This window comes from Aotus nancymaae, unplaced genomic scaffold (assembly GCF_030222135.1).
Source record: "Aotus nancymaae isolate 86718 unplaced genomic scaffold, 86718_ANA_hifiasm-v0.15.2.pri h1tg000043l, whole genome shotgun sequence".
Lineage (NCBI taxonomy): Eukaryota > Metazoa > Chordata > Mammalia > Primates > Aotidae > Aotus > Aotus nancymaae.
Window position 1 is genome coordinate 1,224,039 of NW_026988457.1, and position 24,133 is coordinate 1,248,171.

Consider the following 24,133-nt stretch of genomic DNA (forward strand, 5'->3'; position numbering starts at 1 on the left):
GTTGAAGTATATCTGCATTTTTTCCCACCTTTTGTCTCTTATGAATAACATCACATTTATGTGCAAGTTTTACATAGACATATATTTTCCTTGGAATATACCTAGAAGGAGAATTGCTTGGTCACATGGCATCTCTGTATTTAACCTCTGAGAAACTGCCAGACTGTTTTCCAAAGTGGCTGCACCACTTTACATTCCCACCAGCAAGGTGTGAGGGCTCCAATTTCTCCATATCCTCACCAACACTTGTTACTGTCTTTTTAATTATAGCTGTTTTAGTGAGTGTGTTGAGTGTGTCATGGCATCTGATTGTGGCATTGATTTGCATTTTTTCTGATGGCTAAAGATGCTGTGCATCTTGTCATGTGTTGGCCATTTGTACATGTTATTTGGAGAGATATCTATTCAGTTTCTTCACTAATTTCAAAATTTGGTTATTTTTCTTTTCATTGTTGTGTTGGAAGTTCTTCATACATCTTAGACACGTGATTTGCAAATGTTTTATCCCATTCTTAGGGTTTTTCTTTTTTGATAGTGTCCTTTGAAGCATAAAACTTTCAGTTTTGATGAAATTCAACTTACCTATTTTTTTCTTTTGTTGCTTGTGCTTTTCATGTCATAGCTAAGAAAGCATTGGCTAATCTGATGTCATCAAGATTTATACCTATTTTTCCTCTAGGGTTTTGTAGTTTTTTTCCACATACCTTGAAGCTTTTAATTTAATCATTTTTTTTTTTTTTTTTTTTTTTTTTTGAGATGGAGTCTCACTGTCACCCAGGCTGGAGTGCAGTGGCACACACACCCGGCTACTTTTTGTCTTTTTAGTAGAGATGGGGTTTTACCATGTTGGCCAGGGTAGTCTTGAACTCTTGACCTCAGGTGATCCACCCACCTTGGCCTCCCAAAGTGCTGGGATTACCAGCATGATCCCAGCCTGAACTTATTTAAATATGGTATGAATAGGGGTCTAGCTTTCTTTTGCCTAAGTCTATTTAGCACCATGTGTTGAAAAACCTCTTCTTTATCCAATGAATGGTGTTGGCAACCTTGATGAAATTGAGTGTATTTCTGGAATGTCAGTTCTGTTTACTTAGCTATATGTCTATCCTTATGCTAGTACCACACTGTCTTGATTATTGTAGCTTTATACTAAGCTTTGAAATGCGGAGTATAAACCCTCCAACTTTGTTCTTGTTTTTCAAGATTATTTTGGCTATTCTTTGTCTTTTAATTTCTATATAAATTTTAGGATTAGCTTGTTAATTTCTGCAGATAAGCCATGTGGTATTTTACGTAGGAATTGCATTGAATCTGTAGATCAATTTGGGGATTATTGCCATCTTAACAATATTAAGACTTCCACTACATGAACATGGGTTGCTTTCTAGTTATTTATGTATTCTTTAATTTTTTTCAACAATATAATATAGCTTTCAGAATGAAAGTTTTACACTTCTTTTGTTAAATTTATACCTGTTGTAGCCACTCTGAAGATATAGATGGATTCGTACCTCAATTTGGTTTGGATTCTCACTTAGTATTAGGAAAATATTTAGGCAATTTGAATTTATAGTAAAACAAAGTGAAATATTATAGAGTGGCCTTTTTATAAAGTAGACTTTGGTATAAGTAAAACTAATACAAAGAAAAAGAAACCCAAACTACTCTACTTTGGTTTTTACATTAATTGGAACTTTAGCAATGAAGCGATTGCATGGTATTAGTCAGGGTTATCTAGAGGGACAGAACTAATAGGATAGATGTATACATAAAGGGGAGTTTATTAAGGAGTATTGACTCACACTATCACAAGGTGAAGTCCCACAATAGGCCAGCTGCAAGTTGAGGAGCAAGGAAGCCAGTCCATGCCTGAAAGCTGAAGAACTTGGAGTCTGATTTCGACAGCAGGAAGCATCCAGCACAGGAGAAAGATGTAGGTTTGGAGGATAAGCCAGTCTCGTCTTTCCTTCTGCTTGCTTTTAATCTGGCTGAACTGGTAGCTGATTATTATGCCCACCCAAACTGAGGGTGAGTCTGCCTTTTCCAGTGCACTGACCCGAACGTTAATCTCTCTCTCTTTTTTGTTGAGACAGAGTTTCACACTTGTCACCCAGGCTGGAGTGCAATGTTGCAGTCCCAGCTCACTGCAACCTCTGCGTCCCGGGTTCAAGTGATTCTCCTGCCTCAGCCTACTAGGTAGCTGGGATTACAGGTGCCCACCACCATGACCAGCTACTTTTTGTATATTTAGTAGAGATGAGGTTTCTCCATGTTGGCCAGGCTAATCTGGAACTTCTGACCTCAGGTGATCCACCCGCCTCAGCCTCCCAAAGTGCCGGATTACAGGCATGAGCCACTGCGCCCGACCGCAAATGTTAATTTCCTTTGGCGACACCCTCACAGACACACCCAGAAACAATACTTTGCATTTTTAAATCTAATCAAGTTGGCACTCAATATTAACTATCACACATGGCTATCTTAGATGACAAAATGGAAAGCCCTTATTTGCTTACTCTCCTGGTGGAGGTTGATGATGTCACACACATACTTCAAAAAATGCTTTATTACTGACATAAATAAAGCAGGGAAGGCCTCTCAAGCAGATTGAAAATGGCTTGAGAGAACACTGAAAGGAGATTGACTTGGAGTTTTTATTGAGGATGGGGTTAGGGTACGCCAACGGTTTCTATACATAGACAGGAACTTGCCTGGTTTGACTCTCCCACAAGCACCAGAGGAGGGGGCATCTAGGCTTTCTGATCAGTCCAGATGTAGGCCATAAGGGGAAGCGAGAGCACTGAGGCTGAAAAAGATGACAGCTTCAAACATCAAACGTGGGAGTCAGACGAGTAGAATTCACCCTGATGTCTGACTGATGACTAAAAGATACTATATATTATTTAATTGAATTTGAGCTTGTTTAGTAAGCCCTTATAGTACCTTACGAGGCTTACAGCCTGAGGCCAGTAAGGAAGGCAAACATTCCATTGAATGTCTTGTTCAAGAGCCCAGCATTGTGTGTTCTGGGAAGCAAAGAGTTCCTCGTACTATCAATAGTGTCTGGAACTCCAAAGTATTAGGTTGATGTAAAAGTAATTGCAGTTTTTACCATTCAAAGTAATGGAAAAAACTGCAGTTTACTTTTGTACCAGTCTAATAGATAAGGAGTGTCTTGGTGAGACTTTATGTTGTGGCTTGGGTATGTGGAGAGACATATGTGGCTTTGATTTATATTTTGGGTATCTACAGGGCAAGAGATTACAAGAGGTTCGGTTGTTTTTGTTTTTGTTTTCTTTACCCCAAGGGTGGCAACTTGAACAAGGAATTGTTGCGGCCTTTGACTAGACCAGACAATCAGACTACTGGCAATGGCCCGAGAACATAAACTTATGCAGATAGAATCAACTTTTGGCCAGAATATCCAGTGTTACACTCCTGCCTGAAGTTTGTCCAATTGTGGTGATCGTTGGGTTCTGTTATAGACTGACTGCATCTCCATAAAATTCCTATGTTGAGGTTCTAATCCCCAATGTAATAGTATTAAGAGTTGAGCCCCTGGGAAGTAATTCATTTTAGATGAAGTCATGAGGATGAAACCCCCATGGTGGGAGTATAGGAAGAAACATTTGAGCTTTGTCTCTGCTGTGTGAGGACACAGCAAGAAAGCTGCGAAAGCGGGCCCTTACTGGAATCTGACCATGCTGGCACCCTGATATTGGACTTCTGTGAGAAATAAATGTCTGTTGTTTAAGCCACCCAGGCTGTGGCATTTTGTTATGACAGCCCGAGCTGACTAAGATAGGTCCCATCTTTTATCAGCAACATATTGATTAGGAGATGAAAAGCAGCAGCTCTCCAGTGAGCTCCATCATGTCTGATGGTGACATTTTCATCTATAAAGTGTATGAGCTCCAACTGCTATTGATCAGTTGATTGCAAGTGGCTCCATAGATAGCCAAGTCTTAAAGTGGAGACCTCCTTCAGCACTGTGGCACCAGGTGAAGGCCTAAGGAAAGGGGAGGCCCTCCTTCCATCCCCCCACAACTTGGCAGATATAATATGCTGGAAGGCACAAGTTTGGCCCTGTCCTGTAGCAAGGAGGCCTCAACAGCTATGCCAGGTTTGCAGGTTGCCACTTCTATGACTCAAGACATAATGAAGATCTGGATATGGAGGGTCACAGGTTCAGGGAACAGAAGTTTCTCTTCTCCAGAGAGATCAGCATATGGCCAACATCTGGTATTGTTATATTGTATATTGCAGGACTAAGGGCATTCAGTTTCTTATATCAGAAGTCCAGGGGAAACTTATAGTCATTATAGGTGGTCTAGAGACTCCAGGAAGCATGAGAGGTGATTACTAAAGCTTTTATAGTGAGGAATTTCTGAGAGAACTAAAGTAAATGCATGTCGATTGCAATTTGGACAGATTCTAGGGCCATTTGTTGGAGGGAGGCCCATTGAAGATGGGCTTCAGTAAAATTTACAGATGAAGGATATTTTGCTTCCTGAACCTAAAAGAGCCTAAAAGTCCCTGGGCTTACTTTAATATTTTTGGTGCTGATACGATCATTAGCTGATTCTTGAGAGAGTCAGGGGGTGGAGTGCCCTGCAGTTTACCAAGTAATTTTCAGGAATTGAGCCTGGTGGCAAGATGTTGCACTACGCACAAGGCAATGACCCATTTCTTTTTTGTGAACTCTTTGGTGAGTTTTTATTTGTATGTCCTGAATGAGTGTATCAAATTAATGCCTTCAGAGGAGAATGTCATCAATATAATGCCATACCTGTGTTCTCTTCTTGGAGAAAGTTGGGTGCAGTTAAGACCTTCCCTGCAAAGGTTTATGATGGCAAAGCTGTTGGGGTACCCTGTGGGTGGCTACCTGTTGTATTCCTTGGGAGGTAAAGGAAAGTTGTGACTTAGAAACTTTTGAAATAGGAGCTGAATGGAACATATTAGTTAAATCTATAATAGCAAAATATATTGCAGTTGCTGTTTAGATGGAGTCAGTCAATTCAATAACATAGTGTCTGGGGGCCTTAATGGATAGCACCATGGCATTAAGGTTACATAATCCACTGTGAGGTGTCATTCATTCCAAATTTAAGAACAGACCAAATTGGTTGTTAAATGAAGGAACAATAAAGGTGTGTGATGGATTTCAGTCCTTGTAAGCTCTGTTTAAATTTACATTGAGCCATACTAGCTAGTTTTACTGGGGATATAGTCCATGAGGGTCTCATTTTGCCAAGTCAATTTTGTATATGTCAAAGTCTTAATTATACTTAAATGTATTGATCATTAGGTCAGAGTGTCTGTGCTCGCAGTGGGATATTTTAGGGCAATGAATGCTGTGACACTGGAAATTTTAGACAAGACATTAATTCCTTCAGTTAAGGTGAAACATACTTAATGTGCCCTCTATTTTTTGTTCAGTAGCTCCCCTAAGATTATAGCATGTTAATCTGTAAAGGAGAGATTTATAAATTAAATTTATATTATAGATTGTAATTATAGGGGTGGTTTGTTTAAATTTAATGAGATTCCAGGAATAAATGCAGTTTGAGCCTCAATATTAAGGTCATGAAGGTATGCCAGTTGGTACATTCAGAATGTATTAAAGTTAATTCAGAATGTATGTTGAAGAAGTGAAAAAGTGAATCAGTGCCCTTTTAAATCTTATGTTGTATAAATTCTACTAGTAAATTTTGGATTTCAAGTAAATTTTGGGTTCAACTATGGCCTCTGTTTCAGTTTTTTGTTTCCCGTGCCATATCTGCTTTCTTTCTCCATCTCTTTCTCTTTCCTTCCACCCTCTTTAAAGAAAATTGTTATTGTTACTGAGCATTCTCTCTACTTTGCTTAGATTTATAAATTCCTTCCTCCAGAGAGGTTCAAATCAGTATTGTCAGGGTTAGGGGCCTCTCCCATGCAATGGTTATTCATTTATTCATGAGACAGAGCCTTACTCTGTCACCCAGGCGGGAGTGCTTGAACCCCTCCTGGGTTCAAGCAATTCTCCTGTCTCAGCCTCCCTAGTAGCTGGGATTACAGACATGTGCCACCACACCCAGCTAATTTTTGTATTTTTAGTAGAGATAGGGTTTTACCATGTTGACCAGGCTGGCCTTGAACTCCTGACCTCGGGTGATCTGACCCCTCAGCCTCTCAAAGTACTGGGATTACAGATGTGAGTCACTGTGCCCAGCCTGAGCTTTCTTAATTCTTTCTGATCTTTAAATGTTTAATAGAATTTGCTAATGACATCTGTGCCTGGGTTTTTCTTTGTGAGATCATTTTATTCTAATTCAGTCTCTCTTTTAAGTACATTTAGATTTTCAGTTTCTTCTTGATTCATCTTTTATAGTTTGTGTTTCTGTGGAATTTGTCCATTTCACTAGGTCGTCTAATTTGTTGAAATGCAGTTCTTCATAGTACAGTATTCCCATATGATCCTGCAAAGTAAGTGGTAATATTCCCTCTTTTATTCCTGTTAGTAATTTAAGGCTTCTGTTTTTCTTGGCCAGTCCAGCTGAAGGTCTGTCAAATTTATTGATAATTCAAAGAACTAAGCTTTTGTTTTCATTGGATTTCTCTCTTGTTTTTCTATTCTCTGTTTCATTTATTTTCACTGTAATCTTTATTATTTATTTTCTTCTTTTTGGTTTAAGCTTCTTTTGCTCTTCAGTTTTAAAGTGAAAAATTACTTTACTGAATAGACATCTTTTTTCTTTTTTAATGTAGGCATTCACAGTTATAGTTTTCCTTCTAAGCATTGCTTTAGTTGCTTCCCATAAGCCTTGGTATGTCATTCAGTTTTATTCATCTTAGTATTTTCTAATCCCCCTTGCAATTTCATCCTTGACCCAGTGGTTGCTTAAGTATGTTCATATATTTAAGAATTCCCCAAATTTCCTTGTTGCTGATTTTTAATTTCATTCTATTATGACCATAGAACATACTTTTTATCATTTCAATCCTTTTTAATTTATTAATGCTTGTGTTATGGCCTAAAGTATAGTTTATCCTGGAGAATATTCTATGTGCACTTGAGAAAAATGTGTATTCTGCTGCTCTTGGGTGAAATGTTTTATAGAGGTCTATTAGGTTTAGTTGCTTTATAGTGTTCAGATCTATTTTTTTATTGATCTTCTGCCTCATTGTTCTATTATTAAAAGTAAGGTATTGAAGTCTCCAACTATTATTTTGAATTATTTCTCCTGCTAATTCTATTCATTTATGCTTAATATAATTTGGGTATCTGTTGCTAGGTGCATATACGCTTGTAATAATTGTATTTCCTAATGCATTGACCTTTTCATCATTATGAACTATCCTTCATCTCTTCTTTTAAAACCTACTTTATCTGATACAAGAATGGCCACCCAAGCTTTCTGATGGTTGCTCTTTGCATGGCATATCTTTTTACATCCTCCTACTTTTAACCTATTTATGTATTTGCACCTAAGTTGTCTCCTGTAGACAGCATGAATCATTAAAAAAAATTCAGTCTGGGAGAGATCCAAGATAGCTGATCACTAGCAGCTCAGGCTCGTAGCTCCCAGTGAAAGCACAGAGAACGAGAGGACGCCACGCTTTCAGACGAATTTTTGTTGCTCACGGACCAAGAGATTCCCAGCGGAGGAGACCCACGGGTCGCCAGGGCGACTCTTGTGGCCAGCGCAGCAGTTTTGCTGGCGCCTTAGCGCGGCAATTGTTGGTGCAGAGTCCGGAGATTCCCGGGCAGAAAAGCACCATCAATCTTAACACCGCCATTTTGGCCGGCACAGTGGATTGCTCAGATTTCGGCGCTGGGAATCAACAAGTTGGACGTCTGCTCAGAGACTTAGTTAGAAAGTCAGTAATTACAAAGACGACAGAGGGATAAATATATAATGAAGGGAAGAAACCAGCCTAAAAAGGCAGAGAATACTCAAAATCAGAATACCTCTCCCTCTGCAGGGGATCACAGTTCCTCATCAGCAACGGAAAAGGCTTAATGGAGAACGAGTGTGTTCCATTATCAGAAGCAGTTTTCAAAAGGTGGGTGATAAGAAACTTCTGTGAATTAAAAGAACTTGTTCTAACCCAACACAAAGAAACTAAGAACCTTGAAAAAAGGTTTGACAAAATGCTAACGAAAATGGACAATGTAGAGAGGAATATAAGTGAATTGATGGAGCTGAAAAACACAACACGAGAACTTCGCGAAGTATGCACAAGTTTAAACAGTCGAATTGATCAAGCAGAAGAAAGGATATCAGATGTCGAGGACCAGCTTAGTGAAATGAAACGAGAAGACAAGATTGAAGAAAAATGGATAAAAAGGAATGAGCAAAGTCTCCAGGAAATATGGGACTATGTGAAAAGACCTAATTTACGTTTGATAGGTGTACCTGAATGTGACGAAGAGAATGAATCCAAGTTGGAAAATACCCTTCAGGATATCATTCAGGAAAACTTTCCCAACCTAGCAAGGCAGGGTAATATTCAACTCCAGGTAATACAGAGAACACCACAAAGATATTCTTCAAGAAGACCAACCCCAAGGCACATAATTGCCAGATTTATTAGGGTTGAAATGAAGGAGAAAATACTAAGGGCAGCCAGAGAGAAAGGTCAGGTTACCCACAAAGGGAAACCTATCAGACTTACAGCAGATCTCTCAGCAGAAACCCTACAAGCCAGAAAAGAGTGGGGACCAATATTTAACATCCTTAAAGAAAAGAACTTTCAACCCAGAATTTCATATCCAGCCAAACTAAGCTTTACGAGCGAAGGAAAAATTAAATCTTTTGCGAACAAACAAGTACTTAGAGACTTCACCACCACCAGGCCTGCTTTATAAGAGCTTCTGAAAGAAGCACTATACATATAAAGGAACAACCAATATCAGCCTTTCCAAAAATATATCAAAAAGCAAAGAGCATCAACACAATGAAAAATGTACACCAACTAATGGGCAAAACAGCCAGCTAGCATCAAATGCCAGTATTAAACTTATATATATTCTAATTGGATAAAAAGCCAAAACCCATCGGTATGCTGCATCCAGACCCATCTCACATGCAACAATACACAAAGACTCAAAACAAAGAGAAGGAGGAAGATTTACCAACCAAACAGAGAGTAAAAATAAACAAATAAACAAAAAGCAGGAGATGCAATTCTCGCCTCTGATAAAATAGACTTTAAAGCAACAAAGATCAAAAGAAGCAAAGAAGGACATTACATAATGGCAAAAGGATCAATGTAACAAGAAGAGCTAACGATTCTATAGATCAATGAGACAGAAAATTAACAAGGACATCCAGGACTTGAACTCAGACCTGGAACAAGTAAACTTAATAAACATTTATAGAACTCTCCACTTCAAATACACAAAACATACATTACCACCTCACACCTATTCCAAAAGTGACTACATAATTGGAAGTAAACCACTCCTCAGTAATTGCATAGCATTTCATAGGTTTAAATGAAATATTGGTTGGCTGCCTGTTTGTTATTTTCTTCCCTTATTCCTTCCTGTCTACATCATTAAGTATAATTATTGGTATAAAAGAGGTTTTCAATACCCATTACTAAACTGCATTCTAGCCTGGGCAAGAAAGCAATACTCCCATTCTCTCTCTCTCTTTCTCTTCCTTTTTCTTCCTCTTCTTCATTCTTTTTTTTCTTTCTTTCTTTCTTCCTTTTTTTTAAAAAAACAAAATATAAATATAAATAAATAAATAAATAAATAGAATGAGGCCTGGTGTGCTGGCTCATGCCTGTAATCCCAGCACTTTGGGAGGCCGAGGTAGGCGATCACTTGAGTTCAGGAGTTTGAGACTAACCTGGCCAACATGGTGAAACCTTGTCTCTAACAAAAATATAAAAAATTAGCCAGATGTGGTGGCACTTGCCTGTAATCCCAGCTACTCGGGAGGCTAAAGCAAGAGAATTGCTTGACCTGGGAGGCAGAGGTTGCAGTGAGCTGAGATTACCCCACTGTACTCCAGCCTGCATGACAGAGCAAAACTCTGTCTCAACAACAACAACAACAAAAAAAAAAAAAAAAAAAGAGAAAGGGATACCAGTCCTCTGGGTTCTTTGATGTTAAATGTGGAAGTGCTGGCTTTCACGGCCATGGCTGAGACTCCACTCATTCCTCTTCCAGCTGGTAGAGCAGAGTCTCTCCTGTCGCGGCACTTGCTAATGAGATTTCTGAGATCTCCATCCATCTTATTTCCTGAGGGAGCTCTGTAGTGGTCCCTTGTATGCTCAAACTTCCAGTAAGGTTGGGGAAGATGGAAAAAACCAGATTCCTAGTGTGCAATCCATTAAGCTGTCGCTGACTTGCTACAATTTTGTCCTTGTGAATGAATTTGGAAGATACTTGCATCCCATGTTCCCACAGCACACTCACTTGAACGATTTTATCTTTTATTTGGAGCACAGGGCAAAGGGGTGGCAGGAAAAAAACAATTCAGTCTGATGATCTATTCTTTATGATTGGATTGTTTAATACATCCTCATTGAATGTTGCTATTAGTATAGTTACATGTGACATTTGACTTTTTGTTTTCTGTATGTCTTATGTCTTATTTTGATTATCTGCTCCTTATTGGTGCTTTATTTTACATTGTGGATATTTTCTAGTATAGCATGTTAATTCCTTTGGTAATTTTTTCCACTATATTTTTTTGTGTTATTTTCTTATTGTTTGTTGTGGGGCTCACCATGTACCATCTCACCTTACCAGAGTCTACTTAAGATTTATACTAACTTTAGTAAGATACAGAAATGTTACTCCTGTGTAACTCTGTTCCCTCTTCTCCCTCTTTTGTGCTATTATTTTCATATGTATTACATCTGTGTATGTTGCAAACCCAATGAGACATTTTTTGGTTATTCATATAATTTTATGTCTTTTAAAGAAGCAGAGGATAAAGGAGAGCAAATTTATATTTTTTAAAAAATTTGTCATATTAACCTTCTCATTTACTATTTTGGATTTTCTTCATTTCTTCCTGAGAATTTGAGTTACCTAATGTGGTGTCATTTCCATACTATAATACAGCTTTGCCCCCACCACCTCCTTTGTGCTGTTACTGTTAAATATTGTGTTTCAATATATTATAGGCCTAACAATATGGTTATATACCTATTGTTTTATACAGTTGCATTTTAAGTTCGTTATGAGAGGAAATATACATAATTATTTTTACCAATGCCCTTTGTTTTTTTGTGTGGATTTATCATCTGATATCACTTAGTTTCAGCCTGAAGGACTTCCTTTAATATTTCTCATCAGGTGGGTCTATAAGCAACAAATCTTCAAGTTTTTGTTTATTTGATGACAATGTCTTTATTCTGGCTTAATTTTTTGAAAGATAGTTTTGCTGGAAATGAGATTCTGGGTTGACAATTGTTTTTCTCCTCCAGCAGTTAGAGTATATCATCTCACTAACTTGTAGCCTCCATTGTTTCTGATAAGACATCAGCTGTTAAGCTATTGATTTACTTGTACATGATAAGTCATTCTTTTCTTTCTGCTTTCAAGATTTTCTCTTTATACACTTCTTACTATGGTGTGTCTAGGTGTGGATCTCTTTACATTTACCTTATTTGGGTTTCCTATATCTTCTGATATGTACATTAATCATTTCAATAAATTTTGGAAGATTTGGATTATTTGAATATTTTTTCTGTTTCTGTTTTTTCCTTCTGAAACATTCATTCTTTGTACGTTGTTGCACTTAATGATGTTTCATTTTTCTCTGAGACTCTGCTTATTTTTCTTCATTTCTTTCCACTGTGTTCCTTGGATTTTATAATATGTATTAATCTTCAAGTTCACTGATTTTTTTTTCCTGCCACTTAAAATCTATTGTATAGACCCTTTTGTTATTTTGCTTTTTTTTTTTTTTTTTTTGAGATGGAGTCTTTTGCTGTGTTGCCACCAGGCTGGAGTGCAGTGGCATAATCTCGGCTTAGTGCAATTTCTGCCTCCTGGGTTCAAGCGATTCTCCTGCCTCAGCCTCCCGAGTAGCTGGGGCTACAGGCACACGCACCACCACACCCAGCTAATTTTTGTATTTTGGGTAGAGATGGGATTTCACCATGTTGTCCAGGATGGTCTTGATCTCTTGATCTTGTGATCTGCCAGCCTTGGCCTCCCAAAGTGCTGGGATTATAGGTGTGAGCCACTGTGCCCAGCCTATTTTGTTTTTTAACACCAAACTTTCCATTTGGTTTTTGTGATTTCTCTCTCTTTATTGTTATTTTCTATTTGATGAAACATTGTCATCATAGCCTCTTTACTTCTTTAAGAATAGTTTCCTTAGTTATTTTATTATAATAGCTCTTTTGAAGTTTTTGAATGCTGGGTCTTTTTATAGGCAGTTTCTGTTTCCTGCTTTTTTCTAATATATAAATCACCCTTTTCTGTATTTTTTTTGGTGTGTCTCATTTTATTTCTGTTGTAATGCAACTTTTAGATAATTATTGTAACATCCTTGGCTACTAATTACCTCTCTTCCTCTCTGGGGCTTGTTATTTGCTTATTTATTTGTTTAGCAACTTGGTTGATCTACTTTAATGAAACCTATTTCCCTTGCATTGTGAATTCACTGATATCACTCCACAGAAGGCACAGCCTTGGGCGTGTACATTGGCAATGTTTTTGGAGGGCTGTCTTTCTCTGATCTGTGTTAGTCTTCCTTCCTTTGGTATCACATTCAACTGTCAGGTTCTACTAATTACTGACTGATTGCTCTATAATTTTCTACAGTGTCCTGGGGCATCCATTATTCCACAGTCTGATCCAGTTAAATTCAAGCTCCTTCTCAAGGGTAGTTTTTTTTTGTTTTTGTTTTTGTTTTCACTGAAGAATTTTACTAGACATTTAAAGATTTAGGACCAATTCTACACAGTAGATTTCTTCAGATTTTTCTATGTAGACGATTATGTCATCTGCAAACAGAGACAGCTTTGCTTTTTTCTTCCTGATCTATATCCTTTTCTTGCCTTATTGCATGGCTAGAACTTCCAGCACTACATTGAATAAGAGTGGGGAGATGAGACATCATTGCCTTGTTACCAATCTCAAGGGAAAGCATTCACCCTTTCCCCATTAAGTCTGATATGGTTTGGCCGTGTCCTCACCTAAATCTCATCTTGAATTGTAGCTTCCATAATTTCCACGTGTTGTGGGAGGGACCCCACAGTCCTTGTGGCTGGAAGTCTGAGATCAGGGTTGCAGACCACCATCTTCTCATTATATCTTCACATGGTGGAAACAGAGGGAGCTAGCTCTACAGCTTCTTTTCATATGGGCACTTGGGCTCTAATCCCATTCACAAGGGCTTCATTCTTGTAACCTAATTACCTCTAAAGGCCCCACCTCTAAATACCACCACATTGGAAGTTACGATTTAAACCTGTGATTTGGAGGGGGATGGCAGGGATGGACCTTCAGTTCATAACACTGGACTTGTTTGAGAAATAGTAGGGACTATATAATTTTATAAATATATCCCTCTTAGGATAAACTAAGATTAAATTAAGATACATTCAGCCAGAACAGCTGAATGCAGTTATTTCACAGGGTGAGTTGGCATATTCTGTTGAAGTTTTCAAAGATCCAGGGACCACCTGAATCAGAATCACTGAGGTGATTTTTAAAAAATCAGACTTTTGAGCTCTACTCCAGACTAGATCTCATGCAGAGACTAGTAGAAGATATCTGACTTATACTGTGGGCTAAATTAGTGTGGTAAAAGCCTGGCTAATGTAAACTTCAACTAAATATTTATCGAATAATACGTTGTGGAAATCATTGTGCTAGGAGCTGTTGATATAAAAAGAATAAGACTTGGCTCTGCAAACCCTGAAGGCATGTATACTACTCATGAGATTAATCTGCTAGAAGGAAAGACCATTATGTAGTAACTTAATGTATGATATAGGTACCATTAAATTTGCAAAAATTGTATGCAAAGAGAGTTGAGGGCAAGTATACTTCTGCAAGTCATCTAAACACACGCACACACACGCACATGCACATGCACACAAACACAGCCCATATGTGTCTTTATTAAAATAAAGATCTAGACTATGGGAAAGGGAACCCTAGAAAACAGTTTAGAGACTGGCTTCCTGTGTATCTGGGATCCTGTGCCGCTTGTCCTCCTCCTCTCTGCACGTTCCACTGCTACTTTTCTACTGAGGAAATCAACAACAATGGAATATAAGTTAAGTGTAGATAAGATAAATTTCTTTTTGAACATGTTCAGTGGCTTCTCTTATGTAATAATTTAACAAACTAGGTTTTCATTCTTCACTGAATATTAAATGCTTACTGCATGCCTAGGTACTCTGTTAGAAATTCTGACTTTAACTTTTTTTTCCCAAAATACAGTTTGTTTTTCAGAAAAATTATTTTGTTCATATTCTCCTCACTTGCTTTTGCATAAAGTTAATTATTGATTAACTGGGTTAGAAAGGAGGTTATAGATAACTTAAAAGAGTATCAAAATATAATGGAATTTGAGTATATTATTGAAATTAAATCTGATGTTTAGCAACTCTCTTCCTGTTCTACAGACATCATTCAAAATCAATTTGGTGTAAATTCACTGTGAAAATGATATCATATATATAGGGATATTTTCACTGTTCTGGGGACGTCAACTAAAAGTATTCAAAATAATGTGAGAACAACAATGTGAAGTCATTAAACGTGGCATAAATTGCTGATGCAAATGGGCCATTCCCAGTTGTTAGACAGTATTGTTTCTACTTTTTCATAGTTGAGGTTTTTTTTTTTTGGTATGTGTGTGTTTTCCGAAGCACGAGAACAGGCTTGAGTTGGGAATATTTGCAGCCCTAGCTCCTTGCTTCTTTTTCCTTTTGCAATCACTGGATTCCTCCCCATCGTAATCCTAAGGCATCAGGAACCCACAGCTGTGCAGCTTCTGCCTTCATCTGGACTCACAGCTCTCCATAGCCTCACTTTTAGGGGAGCAGCTGGCAGAGGAAGAGGTAATTTTCTATGTGCCATTTAGACCCAGCATATCATCTATTGCTGCTGTCTGTATTTTCACACGTAGATGCTTTATAATATGTGGTTTCTTCATGGATTTTTTTTTTAACAAATGGGTCATTTAATCCAAAACCTGGTTTAATCTGAAACCTGAATAATATTTTACTGGATAATAAAGAGTTGACTAGCATAAGAAAGCCACTGAACGGTCACTATATGAGCACTCATGGTAAATACGCCTGCAGGTGAAAGTTGTTAAAGGAATCAATCAGGACAGTTATACAGCATATTGGGAAGCTTGGGCCTTTTATATTTCCTATCAAAGAGCATTTGTATGGTGACAATATTCTGATTCTCCCTGGTGCTGGGAGCCTTCTCATAGTGTTGCGATAATCATCACAGTTGCTATTGCTGGAGCCTGGCTCAGACTTAGAGCATGGTGATGCTGAGATGCTAGATTTATAACTTGATGGTTTATTATTTCAAAACCAGCTGACTTTGCACATATCTGGGAACTAATTTTGAAGTTTGGACTAACATAACAGAGAGTGGAAAAAGGAGAAAAGAAATCTAACATCAGTTTGAACACATATCAAGTTCTTGTGGTACAAGAAGTAATATTTATATTAGATTTGCAAAATCAGTGTTATTCCCAGTCTTTACGTGAAAGGAAACTGTGGCTGTAAGTGTTAGGACAAGGGCTTGAAGTTACACAGCTCGTCATTGGGAGACCTCTTATTCCAGCCTGGCTAGTTCTGTAGTCCACACTGTCTCCTCCTCATTCCTGCAGTCAACAGAAAGTTAGATAACTTTTTGTACATGTTCCTTATAAGACTTATTACAAACTGCTTAAAGTTACTAGTAAATATTCGCCACAATGGTTCTTTGCCCATTGTATGTCAAAATTTAAGGTGTATCTCAATTTTAACAAATCTAGAGTAACTTGCAACAGTAAGTATTCACTTTTATTCATTGTCCTAAGCACTTGATACCTTTTCTTAGGGCCTTAAAATAAAGTTATTTGTCTTCCTCCTCTTGTCTGGCTAAATAGACAGTAAACTTGTTCAGGCTGGGGCTGCACCTCCTTCTCTTTGAGTTCTCTGAGGCACCTGACTTACAATATAAGGGGCCTATCTCTTCCAAAGTCTGTTTTAAATATGTTGAATCAAACCCTGCAAGATTAATTTTAGTCTGTTTATGATAGAACTGGGTTAGAATTCACAATCTGTGGCATTCTTTATCTCATTGTGAACTGAGAATAATTTTTTTTTTAATTTTGGGTTTATTTTAGCAGATTTAAAGAAAGCTTCCAGTTCAAATGCTGCAAAATCCAATCTCCCGAAATCTGGTCTCCGTCCTCCCGGATACTCGCGTCTCCCAGCAGCCAAGCTGGCGGCGTTTGGCTTTGTCCGGAGCTCCAGCGTCTCCTCAGTCTCCAGCACCCAGTCCACGGACAGTGCACAGCCAGAGCAGAGCCGGCCGGCCACCCGTAAGTAGGGTGGGGCAGGGTGGGGCACCTGCACTGAATTGAAACCAGCGCGCCTGTGTAACTGCGTGTCATTTTCTTTGCATGATTAGTTAAGAATTCGGATCACCTCCTTTAGCTTCTTGTTGTTCTATTCATCGACTGAAGAAAAACAGCCTATTTGACACTGTCAGTTATGGCGAGTTAGTGTGCCAGGAAAAAAGATTGTAAAACTCCTCTTAGGATGTAGAAAATGACTTATCCAGGGACAGAGTCCAACATACGTTTGCTTTGCAGATTCTAGGTAAGAAGTCAAAGAAAGATACAAGAAAGGTGTTACTACATTGTGCTGTCATGAAACATACTAGATATTTAATATTAGCTCAAAGAATCAGTCACCTGTGATTACCAGTAATGCCTTCACACTGCCAGAGCACTTGACCAGCTATCTGAAAGTTAACTAAATGATATTAAAAGTAGCGAAGCTGCCAGGCTTCTTCAAGTCCCTCCCCATTAGCTGAGATGATGCTGTTCCAGGCTCATTTCCTGAGACTGGTGGTGTAGACTGTATTTTAAAGTATGAATTAATAACCAGCAGAGCACATTACAACAGCCACTGTCCCTGAGGAAGATCTGCAGGCTGCCCATTCAGCTGTGCCTTTGATGACCAAACCCCATCTCAGTCTCCACTTCAAAGCCAATGTTATTGGATGGGAAACCATGGCATCTCAGATGTTGGTTTCCAAGACCTTGCCAGAGGTCCAGGAAAGTCTTAAAGGTTTCCATTTAGAGGGCTGTTCTGAAGGGGTTATAGAAGTTGAATCAAGTTGGAATAATAAGAAATAGAGAGAGAAAGACAGAGGGGGAGGGAGGGAAGGGAGTGAGGGAAGAAGGAAGGGAGGGAGGGGGAGGGAGAGGGAGGGAGGGGGAGGGAGAGAGAGAGAGAATGAGAGAGATCAATTGATTGATTCATTATTTTGAATTTCTTCTCCAACCTTCTTCATTCTCTGTTCTTTCTTGTGTTTACAGAGATGATGTTGGAACATTTACGTAGTTCTAAATTTTGGTCTACCTAGTTAAGTAATACATTATATTTACCTTTGTCTTGATGTGTCTGTAAGCAGTTCTTAAGGGTGTTTTCTTTGCCCTGCTGGTTTCCTGAGGGTGCCATAGCTCAGGCCTGCTTTCACACAGGATACCTTTGAGGAATATCACTGTAATTAGGGATTACATCATTACACAGTAGTAGTCTCGAAATCTGAAACATAAATGTAATAAAGAACTGTTCGCAAATGTATAATTCATGTTTTTTTTTTTTTTTTTTTTTTTGAGACAGAGTTTCGCTCCTTACCCAGGCTGGAGTGCAATGGCTTGATCTCGGCTCACCGCAACCTCCGCCTCCTGGGTTCAGGCAATCCTCCTGAGTAGCTGGGATTACAGGCACGCGCCACCATGCCCAGCTAATTTTTTGTATTAGTAGAGACGGGGTTTCACCATGTTGACCAGGATGGTCTCGATCTCTTGACCTCGTGATCCACCCGCCTCAGCCTCCCAAAGTGCTGGGATTACAGGCTTGAGCCGCCGCGCCTGGCCCTATAATTCATGTTTTTATATATGCATGTGCATATTAGCAGTCTGGTGACTTTAAAATACAAAAGAAGCTATTTATCATCATTTTTATTAATAAAATTCCCGATGACATGTTTCTCTTTTAGAGAAAATATGGAGGAAAAACTTCTCATATAGTATATATCTTTCCAAAAAAAGAGTTAAGATTTTGGTGTCTTAAAAAAAATTAACCTCACGGCGATATGAGCCATGGCCCCATGACAGCAGCTTTTGCTGACAGAGACCTGACAGGTGTGGACAGAATAATTGCAGGTGTGCTTAGGGGATTTCTTCTCACCTCTGCTTCAAAGGATGCTAGAGAAGGATCCCTGAGAACCCAGGGAATAAGAGCTGTATGTGCCAGAGAAAATAACTCCCAGTTTAAAGACTTCATATTAAAAGTGACATTTTTTTAATGAATGTCTATCCAGAATTGTTTTCTATTTTTAAAAACGTCTGTTAGAATTGATTTTAATTATCTGCTACCTACTATGTATACAATTTTTACTTCACCGATAAATCACAGAAAAACTTCCCATGCATTTGATTTGATGTCTAAGTACTACTAATCATTATACCTATACTTGTTATTAGATGTAATGTCAAGAAACATTTTGTTTCTTTTCTTTAGTGAAGAGATGATGCTTTGATTACGGGGAATAAATAAAACATGAAGCTCTTGAGAGAGCTAAAAGTCCTTAGATCATATCCTAGGAGCAAAGCTTTGCTGGTTCAGCTCATGGAAACAGCCAATGTGGTATCCGAACTGGTTCCTTTTTTCTTCGTGGAGAGCTGGTCTTTTTGCAGACACTATTTTCACATAGGCTTCATTTAAGGAATTCTGTAATTAGGGATTATGTCATGGCACAGTAGATGTTTCAAAATCTGAAACATGAGCATGGTAAGGATCTACAGTCACAGTCACACAGTGCTTAATGACGAGGATATGTTCTGAGAAACATGTTGTTAGGCAATGTTGTCGATGTGTACACATCATAGAGTAACTTGCACAAACCTGGTTGAGATAGCCTGCTACATACCTAGGTGATATGGTATAACCTTGGCTGCTAGGCTACAAACCTGTAGAGCATTTACTGTACTAAGTACTGTAGGCAATTATAACACAATAGTATAGTATGTAACAATACCTAAACATAGAAAAGGTAAAGTAAAACTGTGATTTAAAAACTATAAATGCTGTTCCTGTATAGAGCACTTAAGCATGAATGAAGCTTGCAGGAGTGGAAGGTGCTCTGGGTGAGTCAGAGAATGAGTGGTGAGTGAATACGAAGGTCTAGGACATTATTGTACACCTTTGTATGATGGCAGTACGTGGGTTTATTTACACGAGCAACACCACAAACGTGAGTAATGTATTGTGCTACGACATTATGATGGCCAAGACATCACTAGGCAATAGGAACTTTTCAGCCTATTTATAATCTTACAGGATCACTGTTGTACATGTGTTCTGTTGTTGGCTGAAGCATCGTTATGTGGTGCATAATGGTATTTGCAAATGTGTAATTCATATTTTTAGGTGCTTGTGCATATTAACAGTCTAAACAATGTCCACACTGACTGTGGCATGCTATACTGGGATACTTTTAAGTGACTCATTATGAATTTATGAGTGTTTCCTAGGCTAGCCTGGCTCTACTGGGACTCTTCCTTGCTGTTTTCCTGGATCCTGAGGGGCAGGTGATGATGAGTGTGGAAATGGGCGCCCCTTGCATCCCCCTGGACATGAGATGACAGGACCATCTGGGGGCTCAGCTGTTCCATTTGGACTCCCCATCCACCCTGGACTCAGGCTCCAGGCCATTAGCCCAACCCCATTGAGCGGAGGCTTTCTAAGTCAGGTGCCCTTCTATGTCTACAAGATTCTGGCAAATGAGACAGGCACAGGGAAATGAATTCTGTTCATAAGTCCTTATAACTTGAAGGTATCTTACCATCCATTTTACCATCTGTTTTATAGCTGAGCAAACTGAGATCAGGTTGACTTTCCCTGGGTCCTGGGCTGGTGTTCTTTCTTCTCTATTTCCTTCTTAAAGCTGCCATGTAGAAAGAAGGAAGACATACACATGATTTGAATATGTTTTCTTTCTATTAGGAAAGCAAATCATAGAGTCAGAGCTGACTTGAGAGGCCCCTAAGGCTTCCCAGGTTGCCATTCAGCGCCTGCGGTAACACTCTGAGTCCTAGAGAGGGTTCTACTTCACCCAGAAGCCACCTCTGAGGCTGGGCCGCTCTCATTAGGCAGTGCTGTATATGAGTTCAGGCTGCCTCCTTGTAATCTGCAAGGAGTAGCCACAGTTCCTGCAGGTTCACACAGCACCTGCATGTGTATCGTGCCTCCAGGATAGCCTCAGGCACCTCCCTTTACTCCCTTACCAGTTCATCACATGAAGATTATGAGGTTGGCCCATTTAGAGCCTCGAATAAAACTACAGATTACATTAGTGACCCATAGATTTTTCAGAATAATATTTAAATTGAAGGAGGGAACATAATTTTCTAACTTAGAACTTAAGCATAAACTTAACATCATAGGTCTGACCCAGGGTGTGGCTTCTTAGTGGCAGAGGGTTAATTTCTGATGGGGGTGATCAGGTCGTTTCTCAGAAGGGATTGTAAGCCAGGCAGCCTTTTGGAAGGTGGAGATGAACTCTAGGAGATCCTTGATAGGGGAGCTATGCTGTTGGTGGATTCAGAAAACTTCCTGAGTCTGAGGAGTTGCCCTTCCTGGAGCAGCCTGCCACGTCATCATGGTGCTGTTTGTCTCCTAGGTGCTGAGCCCACACGTTTGAGTTCCCCAAGATTTGTTCTCAGAATGTCTCTCTTCAGGCCCCCCCAATCTTCACCTGGTCATCTTATCCACAGTTTCAGCCCTTAGCAGTCTATACACAATGCTCACATCTACATCTCTAGCTCCAATGTCCCTCTACAACCACTCATCTGCATTTCAAATGAGCCGTCAAATATCTCTAACTGGGTGACCCACCTCACCGCAAACTGAACACTTTTTCAGAAAACAGATTCTTCATTTTCTAGTGCAAACCAAAACCTTCTCTGGAAGTTGCTCCATCTTTTAGTGATATTTATGATCTCCTGGCAACCCAGACTGGGAATTTCAAAATTAGCATTATGTCATGCCTGCTTTTTGCCTTCTTTTCTGTTTACTCATCATTTCTGGTGAATTCTTTCTCTCTGGTACTTACCCCATTCTCATTCTTCTGTCTCCTCATCTCTGTTTAAATCTGTGGTAGCGCCTATCTGAGCTATTCTTAGCACACCTTGGCTTCCTGATCTACAAAGCACATGGTCCTTGGTAATTTCCCCTTTGACCCCATTTTGATTGCTGCACGGTGCCCCTATGCCTGCTTCAGCTGTCAGACTTTCTAGGTCCTCCATGACCTGGCCCCAGCTTCCTTTCCACCTTTACTATATACCATTCTGACATATACTCCCAACTAGCCAAATGTGAGCAACAAAAATGTATTGCTCACATTTTTCTCGGAGGGCTTTGTGCTTTTCTACCTTTTGGTTTTGATTTAAACCATTCATCTCTGTGATACACTTCCCACAGCTTTCTATCACTACCCCTACCACCTCCCATCTCTCTGCAGAGTCTATCACTTTTAAGTACATTTCAATTTTGCTTCCTTTAAAAATCCCTCAATGTGATCTTTTTCCTGGAAATCCCTAGGGCTCTTGGCTTGTATCACTTTTATTACCTACTGGCTCTTGTAGTTATTTGTTTTTATGGCCTTTATCCCCTATAGACTATAAGCTCTTTGGGGATAGGGGCTATGCCTCTTAATAATTTTAGTATCTCACACTAAAGGACACTGTCCTTTACAATTTTAAGGGAGATTATCTCCCAACAGAAACTTTTTCTCTTATGTAAGGGTATGGAAAAAGATTTTTGAGAGTAACTTAGGTATCTTTGAAAGTATTTTGTATTGGGAACATTATTTTTACCTTATGCATGAAGTTTGATCGTTAATGAAGCTCATAATTATGGTTCTCACAGTTTTCTAGGACCTCTAAAATGTTGTTTTTATTGACTGTGGTGTACCTAGAGATAATTTACATAAGTCAAAAAGTAGAAAACTCTTTGAACTCTACATATATTCAGAGATAAACATTTAAACTCTAAATATATTCAGAGATAAACATCATGAAGACTAACTTAGTAGTCTCAAAAGTGTCCAGTAACCTACATATCTCCTTGCATATACTTAATCATTTTTAAAGAATTGGGCTAAAACGCTGCTTTTGAGGCTATTCATGAGAGAATTTCAAAGTTTCCAAACTTAGATGTCTTGATTTGACAAGGTTAGATATTCTCATTAATTGCTTCTTGGACAAAATTTTGGCTTAGATCAAGCATAGATATTCTCATTAAATTCTAGAATTTCGTTTCTTGTTTTAATATTTAAAATAAGTACATGTTCTTTTAGTTATTGAATAGGATTTGGGTTCTGGGGATAATCTGAAGTGGAAAATTGCTAGCCTTTTGTAAGGTTAATCAATGAAAGTGAGGGTTAATATGAAAGCTTTTTGCAATGTTAACTTTAGGGTTTACACTGATGAGTACTATAAAATACATTTATATACATAACACATTTGATTTTCTACATCTGACATACATTTTAAATAAGATCAGGGTTGACAAGAAATGTTATTAATAACTCTTATAGAAATAGCCATGAACACATCTCATGTTTATCGGCAAAGAGAGAGTCATTTTTTATTCATGGAAAAAGGAGCCGAGGGTGGCTTGTGAGGTCAGACTTCAGAGAAGCTATTGCCTATTTCGTATGATTCTTAATGATGTCTTTGTTCATTCCCTTTCAGAAACACTCAGACAATGATGAGTTCCACCCAGAGATAGGATTAGATTGTAAGCATGTTTTGTTTTATTTTTAAGGATGTTGGCCATCTCTGATTATAAGATAAACTGAAGGTTTAGGGAACATATTTTTATTTACAGTAAAAATGTCTAGTTGAACTGCCTCAGTTTTTTTGACTGGCTTATTTTATGAAGATTAGCTGATCTGCTTTCTCTTTCCTGATTCCGCATTCTTTCAGCATCTTCTATATGGTAAGCACGATCTCAGTGATGGGGCTGCTATGACCCAGACAAGGTTGAATCCTCACTCACCCTTGCAGGGAGTGGAGAGGCAGGATTGTGCTCATAAAGCCATGCAGGGCAATGTTAGCATGACTATGATTGAAGACCGCACAGCAGGTGAGGGAGGAGGCACAGGAAGGGGGAGGCATCCATTCATCCTGAGTGAGGTGAAGAAAGACGTCATGCCCAGCACAATAGGTCCTCTCCAGGCCGGCTCAGCGCTACTGCGTTATGTCTTCAGATGGAATTCTTCCACACTGGTTTTAGGTAGTTGACAACCTTCTGAATTTGCTCTAAATACTCCATCGAAGAAAAAAAAATAAACTAGAGGTCGGGGAAGATAGATGAAAAAAGACTGACAAATATTCTAAAATATTTGAAGCCGGATGATGGAACCATGAAGGTTCATTTTACTGCTTACTTCGCTTGTGTATGTTTGAACATCCCCATAGAAGGTTAACATCCTACCTTCTCCCTTTATTAGTTTTTATTTCTTTTTTGTTTCATTTTATTTTTACATTTAGTGGTCCCTAGAAAGCACTTAGTTTTTTTTCTTCTAACCTTTTTGAAGTATAATAGACAAATAAAGAATGCGTATATTTACAGTGTGATGTTTTGATATGCATATGCAATGTGAAATGATTACCAAAATCAAGTTAATTAACATATCCATCACCTCACATAGTTACCTCTTCTGTGTCTGTCTGTGTGTGTGTGTGTGTGTGTGTGTGTGTGTGTGTAGTGAGAACATTTAAGATCTACTTCCTTTGCAGATTTCAAGTACACAATATAGTGTTACTAACAATCAATCCCGTGCTGCATATTAGATCTCCAGAGCTTACTTCTCCTGAACACCTGAAACTTTGAACCCTTTGACCAATAC

General features: G+C 38.8%; 1 protein-coding gene across 5 annotated transcripts in view; it reads left to right on the forward strand.

The window, feature by feature from the left end:
* Positions 1 to 24,133, forward strand: part of MTUS2 (microtubule associated scaffold protein 2) — a 797,713-nt gene that overhangs the window by 403,816 nt on the left and 369,764 nt on the right. For 4 of the 5 annotated variants that reach the window (XM_064361722.1, XM_064361724.1, XM_064361723.1 and 1 more), the window contains one exon: positions 16,326 to 16,523. In XM_064361722.1, the coding sequence (XP_064217792.1) occupies positions 16,326 to 16,523 (198 nt within the window). The remainder of the gene's footprint in view (positions 1 to 16,325; positions 16,524 to 24,133) is intronic. The other variant, XM_064361726.1, reaches the window with a different exon arrangement.